Source organism: Calonectris borealis, chromosome 23, assembly GCF_964195595.1.
Source record: "Calonectris borealis chromosome 23, bCalBor7.hap1.2, whole genome shotgun sequence".
NCBI lineage: Eukaryota > Metazoa > Chordata > Aves > Procellariiformes > Procellariidae > Calonectris > Calonectris borealis.
Window position 1 is genome coordinate 8853634 of NC_134334.1, and position 25671 is coordinate 8879304.

A 25671-nucleotide genomic window follows, 5' to 3' on the forward strand; every position below is an offset into this window, starting at 1 on the left:
AAAGAATGACCTAGCTAATGATGTACTTCCATTTCCAACAAGTTTTTGAAAAAAGATGCCCTAGAAGATTCAAAAAAGAAAAGCTACCATAGAATAAGTAGGTAGGAAACAACAGGTAGGAATAAATCAGCAGTGTTTACAATGGTCCCAGGAATTATACTGTAAAATAAATGTAATTAAGAAATAGAGAAGAAAAGTGATATGACAAAGTTTGCTGATGATACATTACCACAGTTCAGGTAAGTAAAAACTAAAACTGACCACAAAAAAATACGGAAAAATCTATTTAGGGAGTAAGTGCTAAATTGATGGCAAAAATCCAACGCTGACAATTGTAAAACACTGAATTACATCTCTCTGAAATTCTGCCACATGCTGTTACAGAACAGCAATCATCCCATCTCTAACCCTACTACTGGACTTGATGCCACCAAATACCTGTGAGACTCTTCAAGGCATATCCCTGCTGCAAATCAGTGCTGAGTGTTGCTTCCTCCAAGGCAAGTAAACGAGCTATTTCCTGAAAATAATTAACAGGCCCATTAGGACAAGAAACTGCAATGCCAATAATGACTAGCTGGCGGGTGTCTAACACAGGGTGCAAAGGAACACAGCAGAGAAACAGAGCCAGCCACAGAGAAACCAGAACTGCAACGCAGCATCGGGGAGGGAAGGGGGGAAAGGAGAGAAAAACTACCCCAAACAATCTCCTCATTTTCTCCCTATACCTACCTGTTACCACTGCTTTGCTCTAGTGGCCCTTTGTGATGGACTCAAGGCCACCATTAACACAGAGAGCGTCATCTGCCTCTTTGGAGTGCACCAGGGATCACCACAGCGAACTCCTAAGACCTAACACTCTGAAAACTGCTACTTAAACGTGGTGCTTCTCCAACAGGCTGTAATTCACACTCAAGGAATGGTAGCACACCTAATCCTCCCTTGTCATTAAGGGCTTTCAGAGTCCAGTCTGGCAGCTAAGACAGCTTCCAACTTGGACCTGGTCCCAAGACAGTGTAGCAATATTTATACCCCTTAGCATAGCTGCCCCCAGAGCAGTTAATTAATGTGTACCAGCCAGTTTGTGCTAAGGAGTGCTACAGCTGGCGCTAAAACTACTCTAGCTCTTTCCGTTCAGAGATTACAGCGCAGAAGCGTGAACTTCATAAACCTGCCAAGGGTCAGCAACAGGGCACTGAACGAAGAGATGAAGATTTCAGAGCAAAAAAGCCAAACTTACAGGTCTAGGACAAGCTTTCTGTTGCTACCTAGTTCCTCCACACAAGTCCGTACCTTAGTGATGAGGCTGCCAATATAGGGCAGAACGCCCCTGGCTGCCAGGTAGACCTTCCAGTGGGCTGGTTTGATGAGTTTCTGATACAGTGCCAGGTACTCGGCAGCACACTCGCCAGCAATGCTCAGCTCATCCAGGTAGCTAGTAAAGAGAAACACAAGCTGACAACCACTTCACAGTACCAAGAGGTATTCGCAGCTTAAGGACACCATGGAAAGAAAGAAAAAGCCTCCAGAAATCTATCTTCCCTGTTGTACTCCTAGCTAACAGCACTGATACTCATTACTCAGTGGCTAAAGTGGTATTTTGCCCCAAGAGGGTTATGTCACAGGAGTTCACCCTATTATTTTGCTGTCTAAGAGGCAGGGGAAATGTTGTCCCCACAGCTGAACACCACCTGCTTACTTCTGGAAAAAGCACAGAACTGCAATAGCTTACTGCCAGACAGCAAAAAAAAAAAGTCTTCCTAAAACTATACCATCCCAGCTAATTAAGTTTTAGAATCCAGCCCCAAAAGACCTGTGAACCAGAGGTATACAAGGGAAAGGTGTGAGAAAAGTTGGAAGAAGGGAGATTCTCATGGGAATTAAAGAAAAATAATCTTGGAGCTGTCAAGTGTGGCACCTCAGAAATACCTTGTCAGGAGATCAAGAACCTGCTGTTTGCGGCTGGGGATGGTAGCCAGAGCTTCCACAATAGTACACGCAGCCTGCCTTGCAGCTTGAGTGGCAGGAGTAAACAGCACCTAAGGCAAGAGCATTAAAAGATGGTATCATCTGATATGCATAGATAAACTAGTGATATCTTACAAAAAAGCACAGCATACATTAGGACAGCTTGGTGACCTAGTGGCAGCGTTCTCTTGTTCTTCCAAACACTTGATTCTGTGAGAATGCCTACTTTGCTCACCACCGAAATGTTTAAACAATGACTGTGTAGGCGACATACTAATCCACATACACAAGAAGAAAAACTTTTGTCCAGGACCTATGAAAATTCAGTAGTCAAAATGCAGCTAAGTAGACAGGTAGGAGCACCATGGTGATTAAAGGTTCAGAGTTTAAGAACATGCAGACTTCTGGATAAATGTTTAGATGTAGTATTTTTAAGGGAATTTAAACTGCAAACCTGAATTGGAATTAGATGCAGTCAGTTACAGTCTCCCCAAATATCACCGCCCATATCATCTGCAAAGCGCATAAAATGCAGCAAACTACCAACAATCTCTGACTGTTAAGTCTGCCCAGTGCGTCCCGCTGGAGTTTTCACCCATGTTTACCTGTCGCAGCCAATTATTGTGTCCCAGCTTGAGATCCAGAGGGCAAGTTCTCTTCCCACGGCGACTCATGAACTGTTTCCATTTCCAGACATATTTTTCTGACAAGTAGAGCTGGTGAAGTTCAGCTTTGCTGGGAGATTTCCCATTGGCATCTATACCTACAATATTGAACACAGCTCAAGAGAACTGTCAGCAGCCGTTAACTGCAAACTGCCATTGTATTTTTTTCTTCATACTGGAACACTGCAAAGTCCAGCTGAGAAGCTGAGTAGCTTCTCATTTCTTTCTGCTGCCATTTTCACTTCTGTGTGGAGCTATGTTCACTTCCAAGCCAGACGCAATTCCCATAGCCTCTCAGGGAATTCAATCAGCTTTTCAGTTGGCTGGTATTATATTAAATAAGCAACAAGTTTCATTTTTTACATTCCCCTGATTATCTTCAGGCACAGTGCATTTTCTGCTCAAGGTCTGAGCAACACAGCCTAGAAAAGTCAGTGCTACAATCTCCAAGGACTACACAGCTAAGTGTGAAGATGGCATCAGATGTCACGGGACAGAAGCCAACACAACTCTACAGAAGTACATTCCTTACTAAACCTGGAGGGACATACATGTTCCTTCACAAAACTGCACAAAGTTAAAAGCACACGACTACCTCTGGCAGGGAGGCACTTTTTCCAAGCTTCATATGATGCTTTGGAGTCCCTCTTGAGCCACAGCTGAGCTTGTGCATGGATTTCATTGCTGTAAGGCTTCACAGTGGTGAGAGCATCCACAGGCACATCCTAATAAACAAAAAAGCTCTATGATTCTGCAGAAAGCCACAGCCTGTTCCCTTAAGAGTAACTCCTGTAGGTGGATCACTGGTTGCGTTTGCTCCATGAATAGGTAAATGCAGCTCTTGGACAACAGCAGGGTATACAGTTTCTGTTAATGATGAACTAAGACAGATGCCTCATTCCAGCTACTACTGAAATATCAGTAAAGCCATCTTTGACATCCATCTGTGATTATCAGATAGCTAGATCAAAGCAGAAACATACCTTCTCCCTTGCAAATGTTATCTAAATTACAATCAAGGAGCAGCCAATCAAAATCATTTTTATCAGAATTGTAGCTCTGTATTGAAAAATCTGAGTCAAAGGTACTTGATTCTACCATGTTTAGGCACTTGATTTTACAAAGCTGTTGAAAGCACCAAAAGCTTGCCCAAAATAGCAAAGCCGTAGCTTTGAAGTAGCTCTTTCCCCATGCCCCTAATCTGAGCAGAAAAAAGCAAAGCCCTGTTTTGAATAGTAGTGGTCAAAGCCACCAAAGAACAGTAAAAAATGGAAAGCAGTTACCTGTAATTTGCAGTCTGCAAAGACAAGAGTCACAGGACTTGCGCTTCCCTAGTAACCGTGACCAGGAAAAGCAAGCCCTGGAGTCCTCACAAAGTTATTAATCACTGAGATCAGTGTGCCAGACAAATCAGCAAATTTTCAGATCCTTTGCTCAGCATCTGTCTAAGGCAGTACCTTGTTCTTCTTGCTGGTTGGAGCAGGTGGCTTGATCAGCTTTTGAAGAATGCGCAGGCACATGAGGGTGATGTTTTCAACAACCACTGGAGTCTTAATGTTCACTGCCATCAGAAAGAGGCTGAGAGCTGAAAGACAGACATAAATTTTCGTTCCACTGTAAGATCTGCAGATAGGACACCTCTACAGCTCTATACAGCACATTAAAAGTGTTTAGAGTTAGGTAAGACCTCATACCCTCAAGCAAAACTATCACATTCTCATGCAGCCATGGATGGAAAATAATTATTTTCTATTATAGCAAGAGAGTCTTGCCATCCTTCCCTTTACACATCCATCTTTCTATTTCTCAGCACTCCTGTTTCAAGAAACGCACTACCCCAAGACACAGCTATCTGGTGCTAACTCCATTTTTAACCCTAATCACAAGCTATGTGTTCCCTTCCTTAAAATCTTACTATAGTGCATGGACCTGGGCATAGCATTTTAAAATAAAGCTTTTACACTGGACGTTTGAACTCACCACAACGTAGTCGGAGCTCCCAGCAGCTGTCTTCCTTCGAGATGGAATCTGTTAGCAGCAACATTTCATACTGGAGGCTGCTAGCCTGTAACACAGACACATGTTCAAAGGCTTAAGAAGTCTTGGTGACACAGCAGTCCTTTTTGCCTTCTGGTATTTAAAAAACACAGGTTCAAAACACATCGATCTAAGTAAATTTAATCCCATGCCCATTTGGGACAACTGGCAACCTATTTGAGAGAGCTGCAAGCAACAGCCAAGACAGGCAGAACTGCCTGAGGAAACTTAGGCATATACCTAGTCACATAATTTTGTGCTTTACTCTAACGTTTATCTTAATTCCTATCCAGACACAAACACGTTCCATATTACAAACAGACCGTGATAACACAGAAGATACAATGATTAGAATACACCAGCAGTTGCAGAGGGGCAGAAAAAACAAATCGGAAAACACTGGAGTCTCTCACCAAGTCTGGATTTGCCCAGTGTCCCTTCAGAGCTGCAGAAACCTTCCCAATGATTAAATCATTCATTTGTTGCGTGGCCTCTGGATTGTCCCTAATTCCAGAAGGAAAAAGAGAACACTGTTATGCTGTGCTCGTACTAAATACCAAAAGCTCCTGGGATCTCAGCTTAGTTGATAACAAATGTACAAGCAGTTACAGTCTACAGTTTGCTGATGTAAGGTATCTCCCCTATAAAGCTACTCCCTTCTGATCGTGCATTTACAAGCATGCGGCTTTCCAGCGTTCACTGGAAGTCAGAGGGCTGCCAACACTGAATCAGACTAACCTGGTCAGAAGGCACATGAGCTGACGGACCTCCTCCCGCATGGTGGCTGCGCCCCGGCGCAGGTTGTAGTCAAAAAGCTCTCGGATAAGGCCCTGGGACACAAGGATATGCCTGATGGCAGAGTTGGTCGCCAAAGCCCGGAGCAGCGTTATGCAGTGTTCAGTGACGGCTGAGGCACAGCCATAGCATTTAGTTGATGATGTGTGGCCACAGCCTAGAACAGACAAGGCACGATACTGGCTGGCAGTAAACGTGGGTTGGACAGTGGTTCGCGAGGACTTTGTTGCTGCCTCTCTCTGTTGGAGATCATATTCCAGGAGCTCCTTTCGAGAGGCAAACACTTTCTGGAAACACAGAGAAGGAGAAATGAAAGTTGTAGAATTGTGAGGCAGCACATAATTGCTAATCCCATTCACGGGTTATTTTCACTGTATATTTTGTGAAGAAACATTTTTAACATTTTTAAATATCTCAAAACTTGAAATCCTTCATGTCAATGGCAGACTTGGGAAATCCACTAGAACTATCAGCCTAACTCCCAGTCATCTGCCCTGTTTAAAGGCTCGTCGTTTACCTTACATGCAACGTAACACTGAAAATGTGACAAATCCATAGTATTAATGGTAAGCATAGGTTTTAGAAATTATTATTTTGTTATTTCCCTGAAAATATGCAGCTGATCACCTATTGTTAACGATATCATTAAACGCAGAATGGCAACATCTTACTTTCTATTTCTGATATGCACTGTATCTGGTGACAGAAGAAAACACATGACCCAAATTCAAATCAAAGCGCATCATACCTGGATGATTTTGGAAAGTTCATCGAAAGAGTTCTTGCAGTCACCACAATACTCCTGGGCCAACTGGAGTATGTATCTATTCACACTAGCTGAGGTAGAACTTATCCCTCCACTACTACCAGATTCATCCTGGAACAGAGGGGAAAACAAAAAGGAATCATATATGGAGGCTACACACAAAAATAACAACTGCAGAGCAGGATCTGAGGCAAGGACCTTTAGCTGCTTTTGGCAGTGTAAAGGCCAGTGTCTCACCAGCCTGGGGTTCTGTGCAAGATCCATCTGCCCCTTGTTACCTGTGGCTTTTCAGGAGCCGCCTCATTCACTTTACACAGAAGGTTTTCCAGCTGCGGTCGGTGTCCCATTAGCTGGTGATACACTCTGTCAGCCTTGTCCAGGAGAGTGTTGATATTTGTCACTGCCTAAGTGTAAAAAAGGAAAGGAAACTCGTATTTTATGTTCAGACACAACTTTTAATTCTACAGAACTACAACCACCAACCTCCAAATCTTCTGTCTCTTTTGCCTTTCTCTGGCAAAAAAACCCAAATAAATGGTGATCCTGCACCCTGCTTCTGCCGCAAGTACCACTCTGCTGACACTATGCTCAGCACACTTATCCTTTGGGACAGGCCACATACTGCAATGGGTTCTTCATTCGTTAGCAGGGTTCCTCAGATGGGATGGTAACACGTACAGTACAACCCAAATTCAACCCCTTGCACAGCAAGGCAAAGAGATGCAGTGCTAGACAGCTAGTTTATAAGTAAGGTACTGAATTATGTCTTTTGAAGAATTACTTATTTGGTGGAGCAAGACGGTAAATAAGGAATGCATTAGTCAGTAAGAAGCTTTGAAGGAGCACTGCTTTTCATGTTACTCCCAAGAGGGATGGACCTCTGACGTCCCTACACTGTTGACCTGGCCAAGAGATACAGCATTTCCTTAATGAATCTGCTATTAGTCTCACCTTCTTTCGATCCTCTTCATTCTCTATGGGATCCACTGCACAGCAAGGCTTGGCATACAACATGAAGTCAAAGCGAGCATATTTACAGAACCCACAGGCATTGCAAAGGAAGGGATCTTTCTCGTCATAATTAATGGATCTGAAAGGCAAGCCAGAAAGGCCAAAGAATGCAGTTGAGCTTTATCAATTTAACTGAGGCAATGAAGTAAGTTGTGAATGGACTCAGTAGGTAAAAGAGAAGGATGGCCCTTAAAACGTCTAACCTACCAAACTGCCCTGGGGAAGCCACAAGTCAAATACATGAGAACCAAAACCTACAAATCAGGCAACAAAAAAACCTTTACAGAAGCGGTGCCACATTCTGGCTGGAAAAAGCAGAAACAGATGTGAATTTGTTCCCAACAATTCTACTTTAACTATTCCCAGTAGAATGCCAGATTAGAGCACTGTGCCCTTTATGAGAACACAGATGAAAAAAAAACATTTTGTTTTGTAAGGTCTAGTCTTTCAATAGCTTTCACTCTTTACCCAGTTGCAGTGGGACTAGCTACAGCATACTTATTATCCCATTGCAGACTAGAGTAGCATGACATGAACGGATTTATAGCTCCCATAATTCAAGAAGAGATATGGAAACCTTCCAATATACCAATAATCAGCTGATCTATGAAAAGAATCTGCTAAACACCTTGAATCCCATGAGGATTAGAGAGGAATATGGGACAACAATAAGGGGAGAAGAGATATCAGATAAGGAGACAAAACTCACAAAAGAGAAGGATTTATAATACTGTAGTGAAAGCTTGAATAGCACACAGTAAATTACGCCCTCAGCCCTGCTCTGAATGAGGAGAGTACAACAAAAGCTCTGAATAGACAAGCGAGCACTGTCCGTCCTGCACGTTAAGTCAGGGATCCTGTGGAGAAACTCCCCTGCAATCGTATAATTGAACTCCAGCCTCATGTCCTTGAACAGGCAGGCCAAAAATAACCTCCTCCTGGGAATTCTCTTTTTTAAACTTCTGAGGGCTTGATCTGAAACTTCTGTGTTCTTTCACTATTGTCGAACCAGGTTTCCTTTGATAGCCTGCATTAACATTAAATCCCTGTAAGCCTGTTTTATACTTCTCGACTAATTTGATTGTGCGGTTGTATTAACCAGAATCATGTATTTAAATAGCAGGGTATTTTGTTGAACATCCAACACGGGCAACAGCACAAGGGCTCCGTAAACTCCTGGCGCTGGCTCCACGGGGAGGAACGAGGATGATGTACCTGCACTTGTGGCACTGGTACACATTTTCGCCGCAGTTCCCACACACCCCCGGGTTGGCTGGGACGGACGCACTGCACCGGGGGCACTGCAGGGTCTCCGTGGAAGCCTGGTAATTCTCATAGAAATCTGCAAATTCAATCATCAGGTTCGAAGCCACAATGGGCAGCGGCAAATCAATCTTCACCTCCGTCTGGCCTGGGGTCAGCTGGACTTTTTTAGCTTTGTGCCAACGAGCCGGCCTGGGAAAAGGAAAGAAAGCAGCATGGTTTTTCAGTGGGGAAGCACCCTCCTGCCCACGTACGAAGAGAAGCCAAACGCAACCCTCTCAGCTCCAAATCTACTTTAAATGGGATGAATGGAGAGCAGTTCTAGGATTCGTTTCCTTAGCTTCTGTATTGACATGATATGTAGCCAGAAATACATTTTAAGCCTTTATCCTCTTCATAGAGAGAGACTGTTTAGGATTAAAGAGCTGTTGATGCCTCATGGAAAAACTTTAATTCTACAGACATTTTCTAGGGATTTTCACCTCCATTTTTTTATTAGTAAGGACATTTGCATGAAAACAGGATATTTACTTCTAAAGATCTCATCTGCTCCCACTGCTTATTCTCAACCTGAAGTCAGAATCCTCTCTTTGTGACATCATAATCCTCTCCACAGCAGCCACTTGTGATGTCACAGAGGATTACGACTTCAAATAAGCAATAAGCGGCAGGCACAGATTAATCCCTAAGCCAAAGAGATCTGATTCTGGTGAGAACATCTCAAGAAGTAAGAAGGGAAAGCATATAAGCAGAACTGGCTCCAGACTGAGCAATGTATTGAAAAGGAGCCATTTTTTGTGGGTAAAGCAGCAGCCGAGAGCTAGGCCATCCAACTTCTAATTTTAATTCTACTACATGGCTTCAAACAAGTAACGTTAATGCCTTCTGCATTTCTGGACATGCTGCAAGGTCCAAATCCCTTTGAGTCAAACTCTCAGGAAGTGCCCTTGGTATTAATGCTGGTTTCCACACAATTAAGTTAGGTGCTTAAAACTGAGCCTGTACAAATTTTACAAGCGTATTTCAAGCTCTAGGTGAAATCTGGATCTTTTCTTCAACAATTTATTGTAAGAGATTCAGAACAATCCCACTCCCATGTGGGCTGACAGTGATGAGTAATAGTCTAAGAAAGAACGTTAGCTAAAATAAGAAGCCAGGCACCTCAGTAGAAATCATAATGTCAAATTCGGAGACTTGCACACAAAAAACATGGATGAACGTACTTGTTTTTCAGCTCCACTATGGCTTGCACTGTCCTGTTGTTGTAATAGAGGTTGATGGTTCGGACCATTTTGGTTCGTTTCAGGTCTCCTATCTTCACTGTCACTTTGCTGATGGTGTGGCTGCCGATTAGCTTCACCACTTGCTGGGTGGTAGTATACCGCGTGTCCACTTTAATGGAGGAAAGCTTTATGTACTGAGAAGACAGAAACAAGGACACACCGCCTGTATGATTACATCCCAAAAAAATCAGAAACACAGCAAATCACGCTGCTGTAAACGGCTGGGATCCCTTTAATTGGAAAGGGTTTAAGAAAGCAGTTACTTACACAGAAGGGCACCTCTGGATTGTTGCAGACAAGGCAAGGATCACTCTCCAGGTAATAGCCATCAAATTCCACCAGCCCAGACAGCGTGCTGGAATGAGGGGAAGAACAATGACATATGTAATTTGGCATTCACTGTGTTTTAAACACAACCCATTCAATCACAATAGTTTTGGTAACAGAAGTGTTACAATATAAAGCATATTGAAAATTACTGTTTTTCTCTAGGCAGCATTTTAGCATAATTATTAATTGCCAAGGTATGACTAAGAACACAACACTTAATTCTGCAAGTCTATATTCTCCAGTTGCTCCTAATATTTTGTAACATTTACCGAAAATGAAAGCAAAAAAGCTAAAGCCAAACTACTGCTGATAGCGCATCGAATGTCACGTTTTTCAGATGGCGGAAAGGAATCTGCTATTCTCCCAAGGCCAGCTGTAGCAAGCATGCAATCTCAGTAGGGGTCCTTCCTCCACCACAGTTTTATTAGAAGAATTGTGTATTCCCCTGTGGATCACAGATCGTCTGCCGAAAAGCTCCTTTAGTGAAATGGATCAAAGTCAGAAGTAACTCACTTGTAAATGTTGGAGTTAGGGTGGTTGGTAAGAATGTGGTTTTGAGTCCGGAGGATCTCCACAGCCTTTTGGGAGTATTCCTTCAACTGAAATACAATTAGGAAAATATTGTCTTCCCAACATTTTCTTTTATTGCTACAGAGACATAAAGATATCTCATCTTGTGGCATTCCAGGTCCCCCAGAAGATGCACGCACTATACCCACAGGAATTTATGTGGTTAAGTCATTACCCAGGAATGTAATAGATCCTAAAATTAGACCTTTACCACAATAACAATGCTATTTGTCAGCCAATCACTGCAAATGCCTGCCAAGATTCGTAAGGCATTCCCAGCTCTTTAAACATACACATGCAAGTATCAGTGCATCTAAATTATTTGTTCCTAAGCCCACTGGTCCTCTAAGAAATCCTACCACTTCCTTTGTTCAAGAGTCATGGTTACAAAAGATTTCTAGTAGCTGAAATACCAAGAATCTAAAAATCAGAGCTAGCAGATAAATGTATTTTCCCACAAAGGCTTCCTGTGGGAAAGAAGTTTTCTTCTAAATAAATAAATAAATAAAAACAAACCAAAAAACCCCAAAACAATAAAACAAAAAATCCACACTCTCCAATTTCTTAAGGACCCTGCCTTTCAAATTTTGGAAAAAAAAAATTTCCCCCAGAAGCTCTTTTGACAGAAAATCTGCCCCAGCTGTATCATAAAGAGCACTAACATAATTCATAGGAAGCAGCAGGCACTGGGATGCTGTTCGTCCTTTTCAGAATGACACCGTACCTTTTTCTCAGTCTGCTGTGTTTTCAGAGAGAAGTATCCCAGGAGATCTACAAACTGGGCAGCCTTTCTTCCATAGGCTGGAAGTTCTGGCCAGATTGACCACATGAGATCCAACAGTAATTCCTGCTGAGACTTGTTAGAGTTCCTGTTGAATGGATTACAGATCAATTAGGCTTGTAAAGATAGCCATATAGACCAGAGAGCACACAATCTTATTCAAAAGGAAAATACATGCTACAGTTCACCAAACTTGGAAACTATTATCTTGCTATACATCAGAGTTCACAGAGTTAAATCTCATCTCTTCTTGCCACCAGCAGTTTTCCTGCACTCTCTGAAATGAAAACAGCTGTCTGGCAACAACTGAATAGAGTCCTGAAGGAGTTCAGCACCCTGAAGTGTGCCTTTCCCCACATAACTCCCACCTTTTAAACTGTATGAGTCTGCATCTGCCTTAGAAATCCACTCTCTCACAAGTACCTACTCCTGTAGATGTCAGGAGCCAGATTCTACAGACAGAAATAAAATGCTTCTTGCAGATGATAACTCAAGTTGATCAGTAATGAATAAGTCCCAACTTCTACCTCCAGCCCCAATAACTGCAAAATGGTGTGAGCAATTCAAGGGGATGCAATCATCTGCAAGCGTCAGCATCCTTCAGGACAGAGGCTCAAGCTTTAACTCTTACACAAGGAGAGAGCTCTCCATAACTGAGCTGAGACTGGCTAAGAAGAGCCAGGTCAGAGACTCCCTCCCAGCTCACCTGTAGATGTGGAGCGCGAGGCAGTGGGCCTGCCATCTCACGGAGGATGAGTTGGACTCCAGCAAGAAGCAACGCAGGAACTGAATGAGGGTCTCCTTATCAGCGAACTTGTTCAGCTGGTTCACCAGAGCTGTACACAGCTGATCTTCCTGACTGCCCGAACTCTCGCCTAGGGGACACCGGGTGGCACAAGAAAGACTTAGGAAAGCAGATGAATGGAGTATCTCACAGGCAGGCCAGTTTCCTATTTTATAGATCATAGAGCGAGGATAATGGGGACAAATTACTGTGTTTCAGGCAACAAGCAAGTTTAATGTTCCTTTCTTTTTCCAAAAATATAACCTAGTCCTCCTGACTAACGCAGAAAAAAACTGCTGGAACACTTGCCAGTAAGGATGTGAGAAATGTGCTACACATCCTGATAAAAAGAAAAGGATTAACCATGGGGCAGTGAAAAGACTCACAGAGAATCATCTGATAGAGAAAGCCAAAATGGTTCCTTGAAGAAAAGCCAAGAGAGAATTTATGCCCATGACTTTTATAGGAAAGCTTAATTACTTTCCCAGGACTTTGGATATCCATTAAGCAGCAGCCCTGGCTCCAACACAGCTTACAAGTCAGTCAGAGGAAACAAGTCTGAACATAAACATTGAAGAGCAGAGCTAACTGGGTGTGCATCTCCAGTACTTGTTTTAATCCCCATGAGCTTTTCAACCTCCTACGACACAGGATAGCCAAGTTAGGTGGAAGCTACTTGGTCACTGGAACAGGCAATTTACATTATGTAACTTAAAGCCCAGGCAAGTTAATAAATACTCAGAGTGTGTTTGGGATATACTCAGCACTTAACTTCAGCCCCAACTCTTAGGGCATACTGCTTCATCTTTGCCCCTCTCCAATCTACATACTGTAAAACTGCTCTTCTCTCCTAATTATTGCTGAAGTCTGAAAGTGCCCTTGCCACGATCCATGACCCTTTCACAACGAGAAGCAAGCAGCTCTCTCTAAATAGAAATAAGAAGGGCTGAGAGCAGCAGACTTCATCCCTAAAAACACCACAGAATAGGGCACAGCTGCAGCTCACCCTCTCGCTCCTTTTCCTTTTCTTCTTTCTTGCTCTTTTTAGTGGAGGATTTGCTCTGTGTTGCTGGCTGCCCAGAGCCCGATGCTGCAGGAGCAGAGGTGGAAGAGGTGCTTGATGATCCAGAGGATGAAGCCACGGACAGCACTTTACTGCCACACAGAGCACAAGACAGCAGCTGCAGGAGAACTGGCGACACTCCTTCATCTACCAGGAAGCTGACTTGAAGGAGGAAATAGAGAACCGCTGCAGAGGGAAGAAGAAAATCTTTGAAGTCTGAATTATAAAAAAGCAAGTAAAATAACCCCAGCCCAAAACAAAAAACCCTTTGAACATGACAAGGACCGTCCCACAACCTCGCAGAACCTTCCTGTCCCTACACTATAGAAGCACAACATCTGAGTACACCAAGGTAAAGCGTTTCATCCCAAATTACACACTGGAATAATAGCAGTGCAAGCAAGAGATGTCCTATTCTTGTTCTTGTAAGTTATCTATTACACCATATTGTGTTCTTTAGCTAAGGAACAGATGCAATTAGAGCACTGTGATAACTAGTACTGGAAACAGTTCAGTCCTACTCAAAACTCTCAGCTGTGTCCCCCCTTCTTCTCTGCTGAGCTTCCCCATCTGAGAAGTCTTGATTCAAACCAAGACACGTAATGCATCCCCTCTGGTCCCTCACATACTCTCAGAGAAAGCACTCACAGTCATCTTTAATGCAGAATTTCTGCCAGTTTACTGTTCGCTGTGTGGCGATCTCCGCACAAGCCTTTAAATGCTCCATCTGAAAGGCACAATGGGACAGGATTAAACACCATGTCAGTATTTCTATTACTGACACCTTACGTAAGTGCAACATACGCTTTTTTCCTAGTACGGTGGCACACTTTTCCTTACCAAGCTGATCAACGTATCGTACTGCAGCGCAGAGCCTGAACTTGCTGTGACCACACTGGCACGGAGGAAAATGCCTTGCTCTTCTAGGAGCTTTTTGATTCCACGAACATGAGAGTCCAAGGTGTGAAGGTCTCTGAGCTGGCGGTATTTGTCCTTTGATCCACAGATAAAGAGCAAAAGCTTGCGGACTTGGCGGCGCACGAATGGAGTCTGCTGGATCATCAGGTACTAGACAAAGAAAAGCCTACAACATCAGCACTGTGAACTCACCAGTAGGCAACCTGCGCCAACAAAAATACGATGCGTTTTCTTACAAAAAGAAAAGATACGGGAGATGCATTAATGAATCTGTCAGCTTTAAGGTACTGTAAAGTCACCCGTAAAAGCAAGTCACGGGCAGAAGAAACACTGCACAGCAACACTGCAGCATCCTGAGCTGTGCAATTATGAAACCGCTTCTGAAAACCATTCTTTGTCATCTGTGACCTCAAACAAAAAGCTAGTCAAGCCTAATTAAGAAATCCTTCCCCAAACTTGTGGAAATGTAAGATAACTTGTTATCTCAGGTAGGAAGCTATACAACCAAAGGAACTGAAAAGATATACTCCAAATATCTCACTGATTTCTTTTTTAAGGACTAAGTACCAACAGCCAAGCACGATGTTACATCGTACCATCTCAGAGAAAGTTTTCTGTTCGAGTTTTCTGGCAGCAAACATTGAGGTACAGAGAGCAATGGCAACCTTACTTTTTCACATATGCTTTTCTATAGATTCCTGTTCAACAGGAATAAAAGAAAGCTGAGAGTTTACCTTCTTTCAAGGGGGAGAAAACAAATCAGAGATGACTCTGAGATCAGTCCTTCAAAAGCTCACCTCCCCCATGAAAGGTAACATTACTAAAAATTTTTGTTAAAACCTGTAGGTTTCTCACTTACCTCAGACAAAAAGTAAAACCAGGAGTGATCAAAGATGGGAGGTGGGATGCGGGAGTTTGTGTCTGCAATCTTCTTGATCTGATAGGGCAGTCGCAGTACCATCTCTGTCAGGAGTTGAGTGTAGGCCTCAAAAACATCTGCAGCATGACCCTGAAAGCAAGGGCAATCTATCAGGCTCTGGCACTGAACAGTCCCAGTGTGGTGTCATGACAAGCTACAGGGTACATTTCTTGATTTTCTAAAAACAAAGCTCTTCTGCACCTTTGCAGCCAGAAGAACTGTTCCCAACTGATAAATAAAAAAACAAACCTGCATGAGGACTTCAACTAGATGGCAACTAGGATGCAGTAAGCTAGTCTGTAGTAATAAGGTATTTTAATATATGAGCCTTCAACTTAGAAGACATTCTTACATTTAACTAGGCTTTTTTCACTGCACCTGTACATATCTCAGCCCGCCCCCACCAGCAGCATCTTAGCATAAAGGCAGCATGGTGGCTGAACAGGTTTCTAGGATTTAGTGTGGAAATCCCCATCAACTGCTAGGCTTCCTTGCCACATAAGTAGCGGTGGTTCAGAAATTCTGCCTGCCAAGCAAAAGGAGTCACACGACGGAGTAGCTTGCCTTCGGAAAGATTAACACTTCAACCAGAAACAGCGACAGCGGCTCCACAGAACTGCCTGGTTTAGGAGAGCATCGATGGATATAGCGAGCGGGGCTGCTCTGTCAGAGAACTCAGAGCAATCCTAGTTGTAACTACACGCTAAGGGAACCGATTTTAATTGCACTACCAAGGGAAAACCAGTTCTGCAAAGATGCTTTTACTTGCTTCTGTGCGGCAGCCTTTTAAGGCAGGTCGTGTAATGCTAACAGCGTAGGGTAGGACTCACCTTCACGTACTGGCGGAGGAAAAAAGGGCTCATGTCAGGTGGAGAAGAAGTAGTGTGAGGTTTCAGGAGCTGGCTGGTGGCTACAGGCTCCTCGTCATTCTGCTGGCTTTTCCAGTACTCCAGCAAAGACTTCAGCACATGCAGACAGTAGTCAACAGCACCAGAGCTCAACAACGCAGCAGCAGTGGCACTAGAGATGAGGGAGGAAGACTGAAACAAAGAGGAGAGGGATTACTAGAGCACCTGAGAACCACCGTGTCGGAAGAGCAGGGGAAGCTGTGAGAATCAGACAGCAGTTGCTGACAGTATGGATAAGAGAGCAGGTTTTTATGAAACTTTACAGGCAGCTTTTAAGTTTGGGGTTTGTCTGAGGTTGGGGTTTTTGGTTTTTTGTGCTTATGAAAAGCAACTCAAATATTTACAGAGACTCTTTTGAACAAGCGCTTAGTAAAGGAAAACAAATAAAATCTCCTCTTAAGTCTAATCTCCCCTCGACACATGTGCCAGAGGCCACTCTGCTATGGATTAGACAACTAGGGCTTTTTTTTTTCCTTCCTTTTTTCCCCTTCTTTTTTTTTTTCTTTTTTTTTCTTTTTAAAGTTGGGATTTCTATTTGTTTATCTGGGATTTGGCCAGCTGGGGGTGAATTCTGGTAGAGAAAGAGTCCCTGTTGCAGATGCCGCTCAGAGGCTCTGCTCCACCCAGGTATTGCTCCACCTGCATTCTGCAAGACGATGAGCTTTGATTTCTGTGGGAAGCTCAAGTGAATAACAAAGGCTGGAGAAAAAGCTACTGTAAATAAAACTATTAAAGCAGCCCTGTAAATCCAAACAAACCCCACAGCTCATAAGCTCATTAAAATTTGATGCAGTTCAGACTAAATTTTTTAACCTCTATGCTTTTTTATTAATCTCCTTCCCACCACACATACTGCTTTTTATGCCTTATTACTGTACCTTTTAGCAACAAATATCTAAGGAATCCTCTTAGCGACTTTTACGTTGACACAGCAGCATATTGCTTTCCAATAATCACATTACAAATCCTCTTTAACCCATTCAGCGCCAATAAGATGCAAGGAAAAAATCTGCTAGACCGTTTTAAATAACATCATTAATGTGCTGCCCTCAGCTCAGTCAGAAACCACACACAAAACAAGTGAATCCAGTTGTCTTTAAATGTCGGTTTTCTCCATTCTGAGTTTCAGCAAAGATCTTTTTTCAGAAGTGTCAAGTAACATTACAGATGCCTCATAAATTTTTCCAAAGCACTTTTAACTGTTTTTCAGTTTTAGACCAGCTATTTCAGTTAATAGCTTTTAGACCATCTTTGATGAACAAAAGCCCCCCAACCACATCATCCCCCTGACAAAGCAATTTGAAGAATGTACCTCACAAATGGAAGACTTGGATCCTGACTTAGTTCTGGACATGAACACACTAAGCAGCCTCATTACCACCAAGTGCACTTCATTCACAGGAGAGCGTTCATTTTTCTTAGACACATCCTGCAAGGAGAGAGCTTGCTTGCTTACTTACAGTGATGAGAACAATGTCCTAAACATCTAAATTTCAGTGCTCTGATCCTCATAAAGCATTTCTAATTTAAGCTCAAGCAGTAATACTAAAAAACCAGCACAAATTCCTCTATATAAGGGTAGACAGTGGCCTGGATGCCAGAGAACAGTATTACACAAATGAAAAGGTATATATGTCAGTTATGCATCACCGATCATGCCTGTTTTAAGAGTTGAATTCAAGCGAAACAAATTTTCATGCTCACTTGTGGATGCCAGAACCAGGAAACAGTGAGAGTTACACTCATGTCATTTTCTACCTTATGTGAAGTGAGCCAAGAGAAATAAACTGCCTGAACACATCCATACAGCAATGTGTTTCTATGACTCCTATGCATTTAATTCCTCCATGGGAAGAAGCCCTGTCTAGAAGGAGGAAATCAAAGAGCGTGTGCTCATACCACAGCTTACCTTTTTGTCCATGCACAGTTCTGCAATCAGTTGGGACAGAAGGTTATCTAAAGCTCCCTTGTCTTTCTCATCATCTCCATCTAGGTCTGTTGTGAGCATCAGAATAACCTGGGAATAGAAGTCAGAGAATTGAAAGAAGGCAGGTTCCATGTTTTTAAGATAAATACAGTTTATCTTTCACAAAACCCCTGCAGTTTTTATCTTGATTAATTTATGTTCTTCCCCAAATTCTGCCTGCACCATCACACCCTAATATGAGCATTCAGTATAAACCCAAAAGACCCTCCCAAATACATCGGGGTTCAAGGATTTTAGCCCTGAGGCTCATCAGCCAACTAATGCCACGCTGAGAAAGAGTACACATCTAGCAAAAATCTGCCGGTAAGGAATGCTGTGCAACTGACCAAACACTTTAGAGCTGGACTCACACACTGTGACTGGGCAGGAAAGAGGAAGGGAAAAGCATGTGCAAACAGAAACCCGGCAGTAGTAGTAGTGGTTAACTGTTTTATTAAGGCTTAACCCTTGAGCCCTCCTCAGTTACCTGCATGTAAGGAATGGCCCGGACTCCTCCAACATTCCTCAGCTGAGGTAAGTTTTGCAGCAGCCTCTCCAGCAACATCAGTCGGACCATATGCAGCCTGGGAAGTCAGAAGCCAGGAATCAGAAACAAAGGACTTCAGACACATCACAAGAAATATTAGACCCAGCAGGATTACCAACAGAGCACTACAATTTACCACGTAAATTCAGAGCATGAAGAAATCCTAACGTCATCAAATCAGCACAGACAGGAGTGGACTCCCTCAGACCTTACAGTCAATCGATGTCAAAGATGCAGAGCAACTCTGACGATGGACGTAGTTCTTCACTTCAGAACTACACTGCCTACCATGACTACTCGCAGAATTCAACTGTCTAGAAACAGATACTACAAATCAGTTCCAAACCGCACTGTAAAAATGACTGAGCATCTGTTCCCACAGAATTAAAAACTGCAGATCTTTCCCAAAGTGCTTAGCACTCCTGCACATACTTTTTTCCTACCGCTGAATTTCACAACCTCCCAAGCTGTGGATTTTAGCGATTCCTCTGTTTAATAGACTCATGCAGGATTTTTTTCATCACTTTGTACAGGCAGCAGTTTTGTGGGACACACATTAGGTATGTGTAAGATGTCACAGAGGGAGGCATTCTCCTGGCATAGTTTGCTCTATTCTATCTTTCTGACTTTTGATTTTTACTATCCAACAGTGTCACAAATCTCTGAATTTTGGCACCTATAGTCCACTCCTCTATAAACAACGACACTGCAGACCAGATGTGCTATTCTTGAAGAGGAAAACAAAACCCCTTGCCTGTTGCTGGTGTGGACATCTCCTTCTGCCTCCCCTTCCCCTTCTGAACCATCTCCCTCTTGCTGGCCTGTGGTGGTGCTGATAGCGCCTGTGCTTGAGCTGACGCTGCCTGGTCCAGCAGGGTGGCCCTCAGCTGTCGTGTCCCCATAGGCACTACTACGGCCAGACACTGAAAACGAAAAAAGGAAAAGACAATGTCAGCACAACTGAACATGCCTCTGGTCCGCTTCACAGCAACTGACGCAGCTGAACTATCCTTTGGAATTATGGTTCTAAGGAGACGGTGTTTTCGGTTATCTTCTTAAAGCTAGAAGACAGTAATTTCTACAGATGCAACTTAACACCCCTACCATTCTTTTGTTTGCCAGTCTCATCTTTGTGGCCCAAATTGAATTGGTTCCACAGCAGTAACTTAAACCAAGTCAGAAGAGGCATGTTATATACAGGATGGGCAGCGCAGACAAAATTTTTTTATTAAAGTCCGTGATTAATTTTACCTGGGTATCAGTCCCAAGCAAAAGAGCGAGAAATTAATTCTATCCCATCCAAACTTATCCAGCAGTATAGTGAATCCTTTCAGTCTTGCTCTAGGCTACTGCATTCTGTTATTACAGGCCAGCAAAAACTACTGAATCCAGATTCCACATTTCTAGAAAACTACAAAAAGTGAGCAAATACTCAGTCTGCATGGCACTTTGGCAGTAACCATAAAATGATGCATGGCATCATCTATTTGGAACAGAGATTTCTTCTTGGCCAGGGATTACCCACCCCCTCTCACTCTGGTAAAGTCCTATTACAGTAGAAAACAGATGTACAGACACTGGCGCAGCAAGAGATACTTACCACTGTGCTCACCAGCTACGGAGTCCACCGCGCTGCCACCGCTCTCGGAGCCCACGCTCCCACCGTGGTCTGCAGGTGAAGTCCGAAGAGTTGAGCCATCTGTTGCAGCTGTGCTGCCTTCATCATCAGACGCTGGAGCTAAGAGAATAAAGAGAGCTGTTACAAGTAAAAACACTGTCTTGATAGAACTTCAAAAGAAGTACATGCTACGAAAGAAAAGCCACGAATATTCGTCTTTGTTTTTGTGTCAATTTTCAACTACAAATCAAAAGGGAACTTAGAAGTGTCCATCAGTACATTTAAGTCTGCTAAAAGCAGTGGCGGGGCGATACCCTGAGAAGCAAACCTTCTCATCAAATAGACAATTATACAAGTTATTTGAAGAACAATGCCTATTATTTATAAATGCAAAGGGAATACAATATATGGTTTATTTTGTCTGCTTTATTTTAAGAAGAGGAAATAACGTCCTCAGAAGCCTATAACAAAAGTCCATCAAAGCAGGAAAAGGTCATAAACATGCTATCAAAAATACATGAAGCTAACAGTAATAATTGGTTCTTCAAAATTGTATTTACAAACAAATTTTAAGTCATTATTTAGGTCAAAATCAAAAAAGCTTGATTCCTCGCAGTGAACAGTTACCTGATGCTGTTGTATCTGAGAGCGTTCCGGCATCAAGAGAGGAAGAGCTGGGTGCTTGGCCAGACAGTCCTAAGCTCTGAAGTCCAAGCGCACTACTGCTGCTTCCTGCAAGAAGAAAACAAATTATGAGTACCTTTCTATAAGAAAATTATGTTAACTCTGGCCTTATCTATACATTTCATAGTTCTACTATCTTTGCTTTGTTGGTGGTGACATCAACAGCTTCTGCTCTGTCTCCTTCCCAGTTTCCTCACATTCTCTTTATCTTTCTGACTGCCAATAATGCCTACATCTTACCTTGCTGATCTTGTTGCAGGCTCAGGGCAATGGCCAATTCCACCATTGTTTCATCATCTGCATCTGGAGGAATATCCAGCATAGGAGGGAATCCCTCTGCTCCAGCCAGAAGAGCCTCCAGGGGAGAAGGGTTCCCATTATTCACATTTTCAGAAGTCTCCAGAACCATAGATTCAGACTATGGAGAGGAAACACAGTGAGAACTTTCACCAAACCACCACCAGCTAATGGAACATTTCAAACTGATTCATCATAACTAAATTAAACTCAAGGACCTAACATACTTAAAAGGCTCCAAAGAGAAGCACTCTGGACTTACCACCATCTCAAAGTCCCCGTGATCAACTTCGCTTTGCTCCTGGCTCTCTTGTCGGATATGCTCACCATTTGCTATCCCAGAACTCTGCAACTTGTCTTCTGCATCGTCATCATCATCATCATCCTTATCTCCTGAGTTACAAAGGATTAATTCACAAATGTGCTCTTCCCTCACATCATCATGAACAAGGTAATGAATGCTGGAGAAAACCCCAATCTGTCCTCAGTTTACCCCCGGTCACCAACAGATTCTATGACAACTACAATTCATGTCAATGCTAAAAAAAGTAGCTCTTGGATGGAGATCCGATACCCTAATTTTGGTCCGCACACATCTTGATGACTGGTTTATAAGGACTTGAAAATATTCACAGAAATACTGGGACAGTCTGCATTACCACCCCCTAGATAAAACAGTCAGATTTCCCTAACACTGAAATGGGAATATCTCAGAGATCTCTCCTCTTTGAATCCAAGAACATCACAGAAGAGGTGAATGTTTATAAAAAAACCACAGGTTTTTAGGGGGCAAGAGAGAGAAAAGAAAGGAAAAAGACTTTTTTTTGTCCCATTTAAAAGACTACTTTATTTTCTTGTCTTTTCTGACAAATAAAGTAGGTCACGCTCATTTAAAGGCAAAGATGAATGGATCTTGCATACCCATAGGAGTATTGCTCCGAGGGGAGGACGGCAAGGTGACGTGTCTCCGCTTGTTCCTCGGTCTCAGAACTCTGATCAAAGCTTGTTTGCAAGAAAAGCTCACTGCAGGATCCTAGAGGGTTAATAGTTAATCATTAAACTTCTTAAGCTTTAAGTGCTTATTCACAGTATTTGGAAAGATAGCTAAAAATACACTTATGACTCTCTGTTGGTCATGATTCACATAAGACATATGTCACTGCCCAACTTCTAAACTCCCTGTTTCCCCCAGCAATAAAGCAATACTTATCGTTCCACATGCAGCACATCACAAACATTACTAAAATACAAGGACAGAAATTTCTCCTTCATTCACTTCTGGCTCTATGTTTTTGGCTGCATGCCTCTATTTTGTACCTGTACTATGTGTTATTATTCTCTTCGTATTACCAGTGTTATAGGCTGATGCACAGAAAGATTACTTACTGGGCAAAGTAACATCTGCATGTAGATCTTGGATGCTGTATGGATACAATCCAGTTCACACGTGCAGTATCCATGGATAATATCCACCAAAGCATTGACTGTGGCTTCAACATGAGTGAGACCTAAGGAGGAATAAAAGCAGGACTAATAAACTATCTTTCCATTTCAGCACATAGAGCAAGACACTGCAGGAAGCGTCTTTTGTTTGTAGACTTCAAGGCACAATGTTAGCATCACAAATATATTGAAGTTTCACCCAAAATGAGCTTACACACCAGTCTTGTCTGCCTAATGGAATACTGTGTACGCCATATACCAGCACCACTGAGTATCCTCTTAACACCATCCATGAAGTCAAATGTGAATAAATCAATGATCAGTCCCTTTTTACTAGCACAATACACATACTTTTGAACAAAAACATTAGAGCCGATATACCTTAGAAAGCATTCATTGCATCATTAACACCTTAAGCCTAGTTTGGAACAAGTCATTTTCTCTGTTTACAAGCTTAAAATAGGCTCCTTCAAAATACACAAGCTTTACAATAGCAAAAGAAAAGCTAGCACACCTGGCAAGCAGGCAGGGGCAAGGAAGGCGTTTTTGGGTTTTGATGCATGTAGCTTCCAGAAGTGATTGACCAGCTGGGTAATAAATGTGCAGCCATCTCCTTCAGTGTGTTTCTGGGCCTCTTGCCCTTCTTCATTCTCTGTACAGATTGAAAAAACAGTTGTCAGGTATGTGCAGGGGAAAATGTTAACAAACAGGGTAACACCAAGTTTACTTGAAATGGCTTTTGTTAGAGGCTCTGATGTCCTTATTACAAGGACTATCGCATGCCTAACAAATGTGTCAAATACAATCCCTGTCACACCGAACCAGATACCCGAAGACATGTTCAGTTATCACAAGAGAAAGTTGAAGAAAAATCTAGCCTTCTCTACCTGTTTCCAACTGTGGCAGCTTTGACTCCGTATAATGGACCAGGTTGTTTGGTCTCATAATAGCAATGGATCGAGCAGTGATGACCAGCCTCTGAAACACTTCAGGATCAAGGTCCTTTCCTTCTTTGGTTGAGGAACTCAAATACTGAATGGCTTTACTTAACAATGCTTGATCCTGTAAAGTGAAAGATAACATAGGCAAAGAAAAACAGACAGCAGCACAAGGCAACTGACATACAACTGCAGGACAGATCCTGGGGAAATGTGGCACTTGCTGCTTTAACTCTTGGCCAATGTCATCTAAGAAGGACAACTAATATTAAAAAGTCATCCTGTAACAGAAGAAATCTGGCTCAAGAATGGATTTTCACATTTTCTTCCCCTCAGGCTTAAATGCAGATGGAAGGACCAGTGTATAAACATAACCATTCAAGTGGTTAGCAAAGGCTATATGCATTTACTGCAATTATGTTAGCACATAGTCTAACCACTACTTACCCTAGTATTTTCCTATCACCCTAAGCCAGATGCCTGGGGAAACGGAAACCAGAGCTAGGCAGGTTGCAAACAAATTTCATGTGTTTAGAGATCCTGATTTCTCTAGATTAACTGACATTATTTCCCATCAAAATCTTCAAAAAGCATTTTAAGTAGTGAAATTCTGGTGAAACACAAAAGTCAGCAAGGCAAGCAGCAGGAGCTAAAGAAAAATTAGCCAGCAGATTTATGCTGCATGGAGGAAGGGCTTTCTAGGGGCGTGCTGCACCTCAACCATAAACTGGCAAGTTACAGGAGACATTGACATCCTTGCACCGTGTTACCTTGTGGTTATGGTATGCTGAGCGGCTGGTGTGCAAGCTAGCCAAGAGGCTCTTGGTTTGCTGCTGGACGCTGGAAGGAGCTGGCATGGACAGCAGCATAGTAGCCAGTTCCTGAGCTGCCACCTTATTCTTCTCCTGCTCCCAAAACCAGACAAAAAACAACTCTTCAGTACATTTACCATTAAGGTGATGCATGAGTCTGATTTCTCAGGGTGCCTACAGCTCCCTCCCCTCCTTGCACTGTGCATACAAGTTTCTGCCTTCCTTCAGTACAGTTTCGATAGCCTCTTCAATTTATTATTTGACATTTAAGGAACATTTCACATTTCTACACAAGTAAAGTCCTTTTGAGATTTATGGGCTTCTACTCTGCTGGTTTTGTAAACGAGGTCACTCTACAGCACAGAAATCCCACCAGCGATAAATGCAAATGCCAATTGTCATTCTAAACTAGTTTCAAATGCTTTTCGCTAAGTCAACTTTCAGATCAGTGCTCTGAGCAAAACGGATGCGGCTCTCTTCCGTATCAGGCCCCCAGGGCTGCAGGAGGTGCTGCTGATCTTGCCCCTCCTCCCCCATCTCTCAAGAATGTATTCAGAAAGTTACTTGCCTTCTCGTTGACTGGTCCTACAGCAAAGCAGCTTTCCAGCGCTTCTAAAGAACTCACTACTAGCCTGAAGGGAGAAAGGAAAGCAGGCTTGAGTACGGCAACAACCCTTCTCTCTCCTTAGCACTTTGCTTTATGCGGGCTACAGTCATGAGTAGCTCAGAGACAGCTAACGAATGCCAAGTACAAAATCAAAGCATGATAAAACCTGCCACAGGCACCATGCATATCATTTCATTGTGTTACAGACCAGAGTTAAACCTGGCTCACGCTCACAGACAAACTTAGGACTGCTTTAATAATCCACAGCTGAAAGACAGGGGCTTTTCTCTACCAAAGAGGATAAAACATTTCCTTACACAGCCTGCAGCAGGGATAACTTGGATTGTCTTGACAGTACCAATTCACCATGGCCCACAGACGTACATATGACTGCAGATCAAGGGTTGGTATGACACATGGGAAAAAGCGTAACCGACTTTTCTAAGGGAGCAAGATTCTACTCGCTTGCGATTTTCACACAGGTTGCTCTTTCCAATTTGGAGTTTCAGTGCAAAATATTCCAGAGGAAAATTAACTTGGAGCACTGGGTATGAACCAAGCGAGAGATGCTGAAGTCCAAACTTTTGACAGCGGTAAGGCAGGCTAGTAAAATACTTGCCCCAAGGGAAAACCTCATTTACAACTTGCGGCCAAGTGCTGAACCTCCCTTGCAGCACCACTTCATGCCTCGCGGTAGA

General features: G+C 42.8%; 1 protein-coding gene across 7 annotated transcripts in view; it reads right to left on the reverse strand.

Annotated features, from left to right (window-relative positions):
- UBR4 (ubiquitin protein ligase E3 component n-recognin 4) overlaps positions 1 to 25671 on the reverse strand; it is an 89185-nt gene that overhangs the window by 29739 nt on the left and 33775 nt on the right. For 4 of the 7 annotated variants that reach the window (XM_075172583.1, XM_075172586.1, XM_075172588.1 and 1 more), the window contains 37 exons: positions 24935 to 24998; positions 24325 to 24459; positions 23504 to 23678; positions 23131 to 23268; positions 22560 to 22681; positions 22095 to 22206; positions 21436 to 21566; positions 21117 to 21294; positions 20820 to 20924; positions 20175 to 20330; positions 19329 to 19497; positions 18515 to 18611; positions 17971 to 18078; positions 17374 to 17490; positions 15984 to 16193; positions 15094 to 15243; positions 14157 to 14384; positions 13965 to 14043; positions 13260 to 13502; positions 12176 to 12344; positions 11413 to 11557; positions 10632 to 10717; positions 10056 to 10143; positions 9729 to 9922; positions 8458 to 8697; positions 7183 to 7321; positions 6510 to 6635; positions 6214 to 6342; positions 5409 to 5752; positions 5084 to 5174; positions 4614 to 4698; positions 4091 to 4218; positions 3229 to 3358; positions 2574 to 2731; positions 1930 to 2039; positions 1294 to 1435; positions 439 to 520 (listed from right to left, as the gene is read on the reverse strand). In XM_075172583.1, the coding sequence (XP_075028684.1) occupies positions 439 to 520; positions 1294 to 1435; positions 1930 to 2039; positions 2574 to 2731; positions 3229 to 3358; positions 4091 to 4218; positions 4614 to 4698; positions 5084 to 5174; positions 5409 to 5752; positions 6214 to 6342; positions 6510 to 6635; positions 7183 to 7321; positions 8458 to 8697; positions 9729 to 9922; positions 10056 to 10143; positions 10632 to 10717; positions 11413 to 11557; positions 12176 to 12344; positions 13260 to 13502; positions 13965 to 14043; positions 14157 to 14384; positions 15094 to 15243; positions 15984 to 16193; positions 17374 to 17490; positions 17971 to 18078; positions 18515 to 18611; positions 19329 to 19497; positions 20175 to 20330; positions 20820 to 20924; positions 21117 to 21294; positions 21436 to 21566; positions 22095 to 22206; positions 22560 to 22681; positions 23131 to 23268; positions 23504 to 23678; positions 24325 to 24459; positions 24935 to 24998 (5303 nt within the window). The remainder of the gene's footprint in view (positions 1 to 438; positions 521 to 1293; positions 1436 to 1929; positions 2040 to 2573; positions 2732 to 3228; positions 3359 to 4090; positions 4219 to 4613; positions 4699 to 5083; positions 5175 to 5408; positions 5753 to 6213; positions 6343 to 6509; positions 6636 to 7182; positions 7322 to 8457; positions 8698 to 9728; positions 9923 to 10055; positions 10144 to 10631; positions 10718 to 11412; positions 11558 to 12175; positions 12345 to 13259; positions 13503 to 13964; positions 14044 to 14156; positions 14385 to 15093; positions 15244 to 15983; positions 16194 to 17373; positions 17491 to 17970; positions 18079 to 18514; positions 18612 to 19328; positions 19498 to 20174; positions 20331 to 20819; positions 20925 to 21116; positions 21295 to 21435; positions 21567 to 22094; positions 22207 to 22559; positions 22682 to 23130; positions 23269 to 23503; positions 23679 to 24324; positions 24460 to 24934; positions 24999 to 25671) is intronic. The other 3 variants (XM_075172584.1, XM_075172589.1, XM_075172585.1) reach the window with 2 other exon arrangements.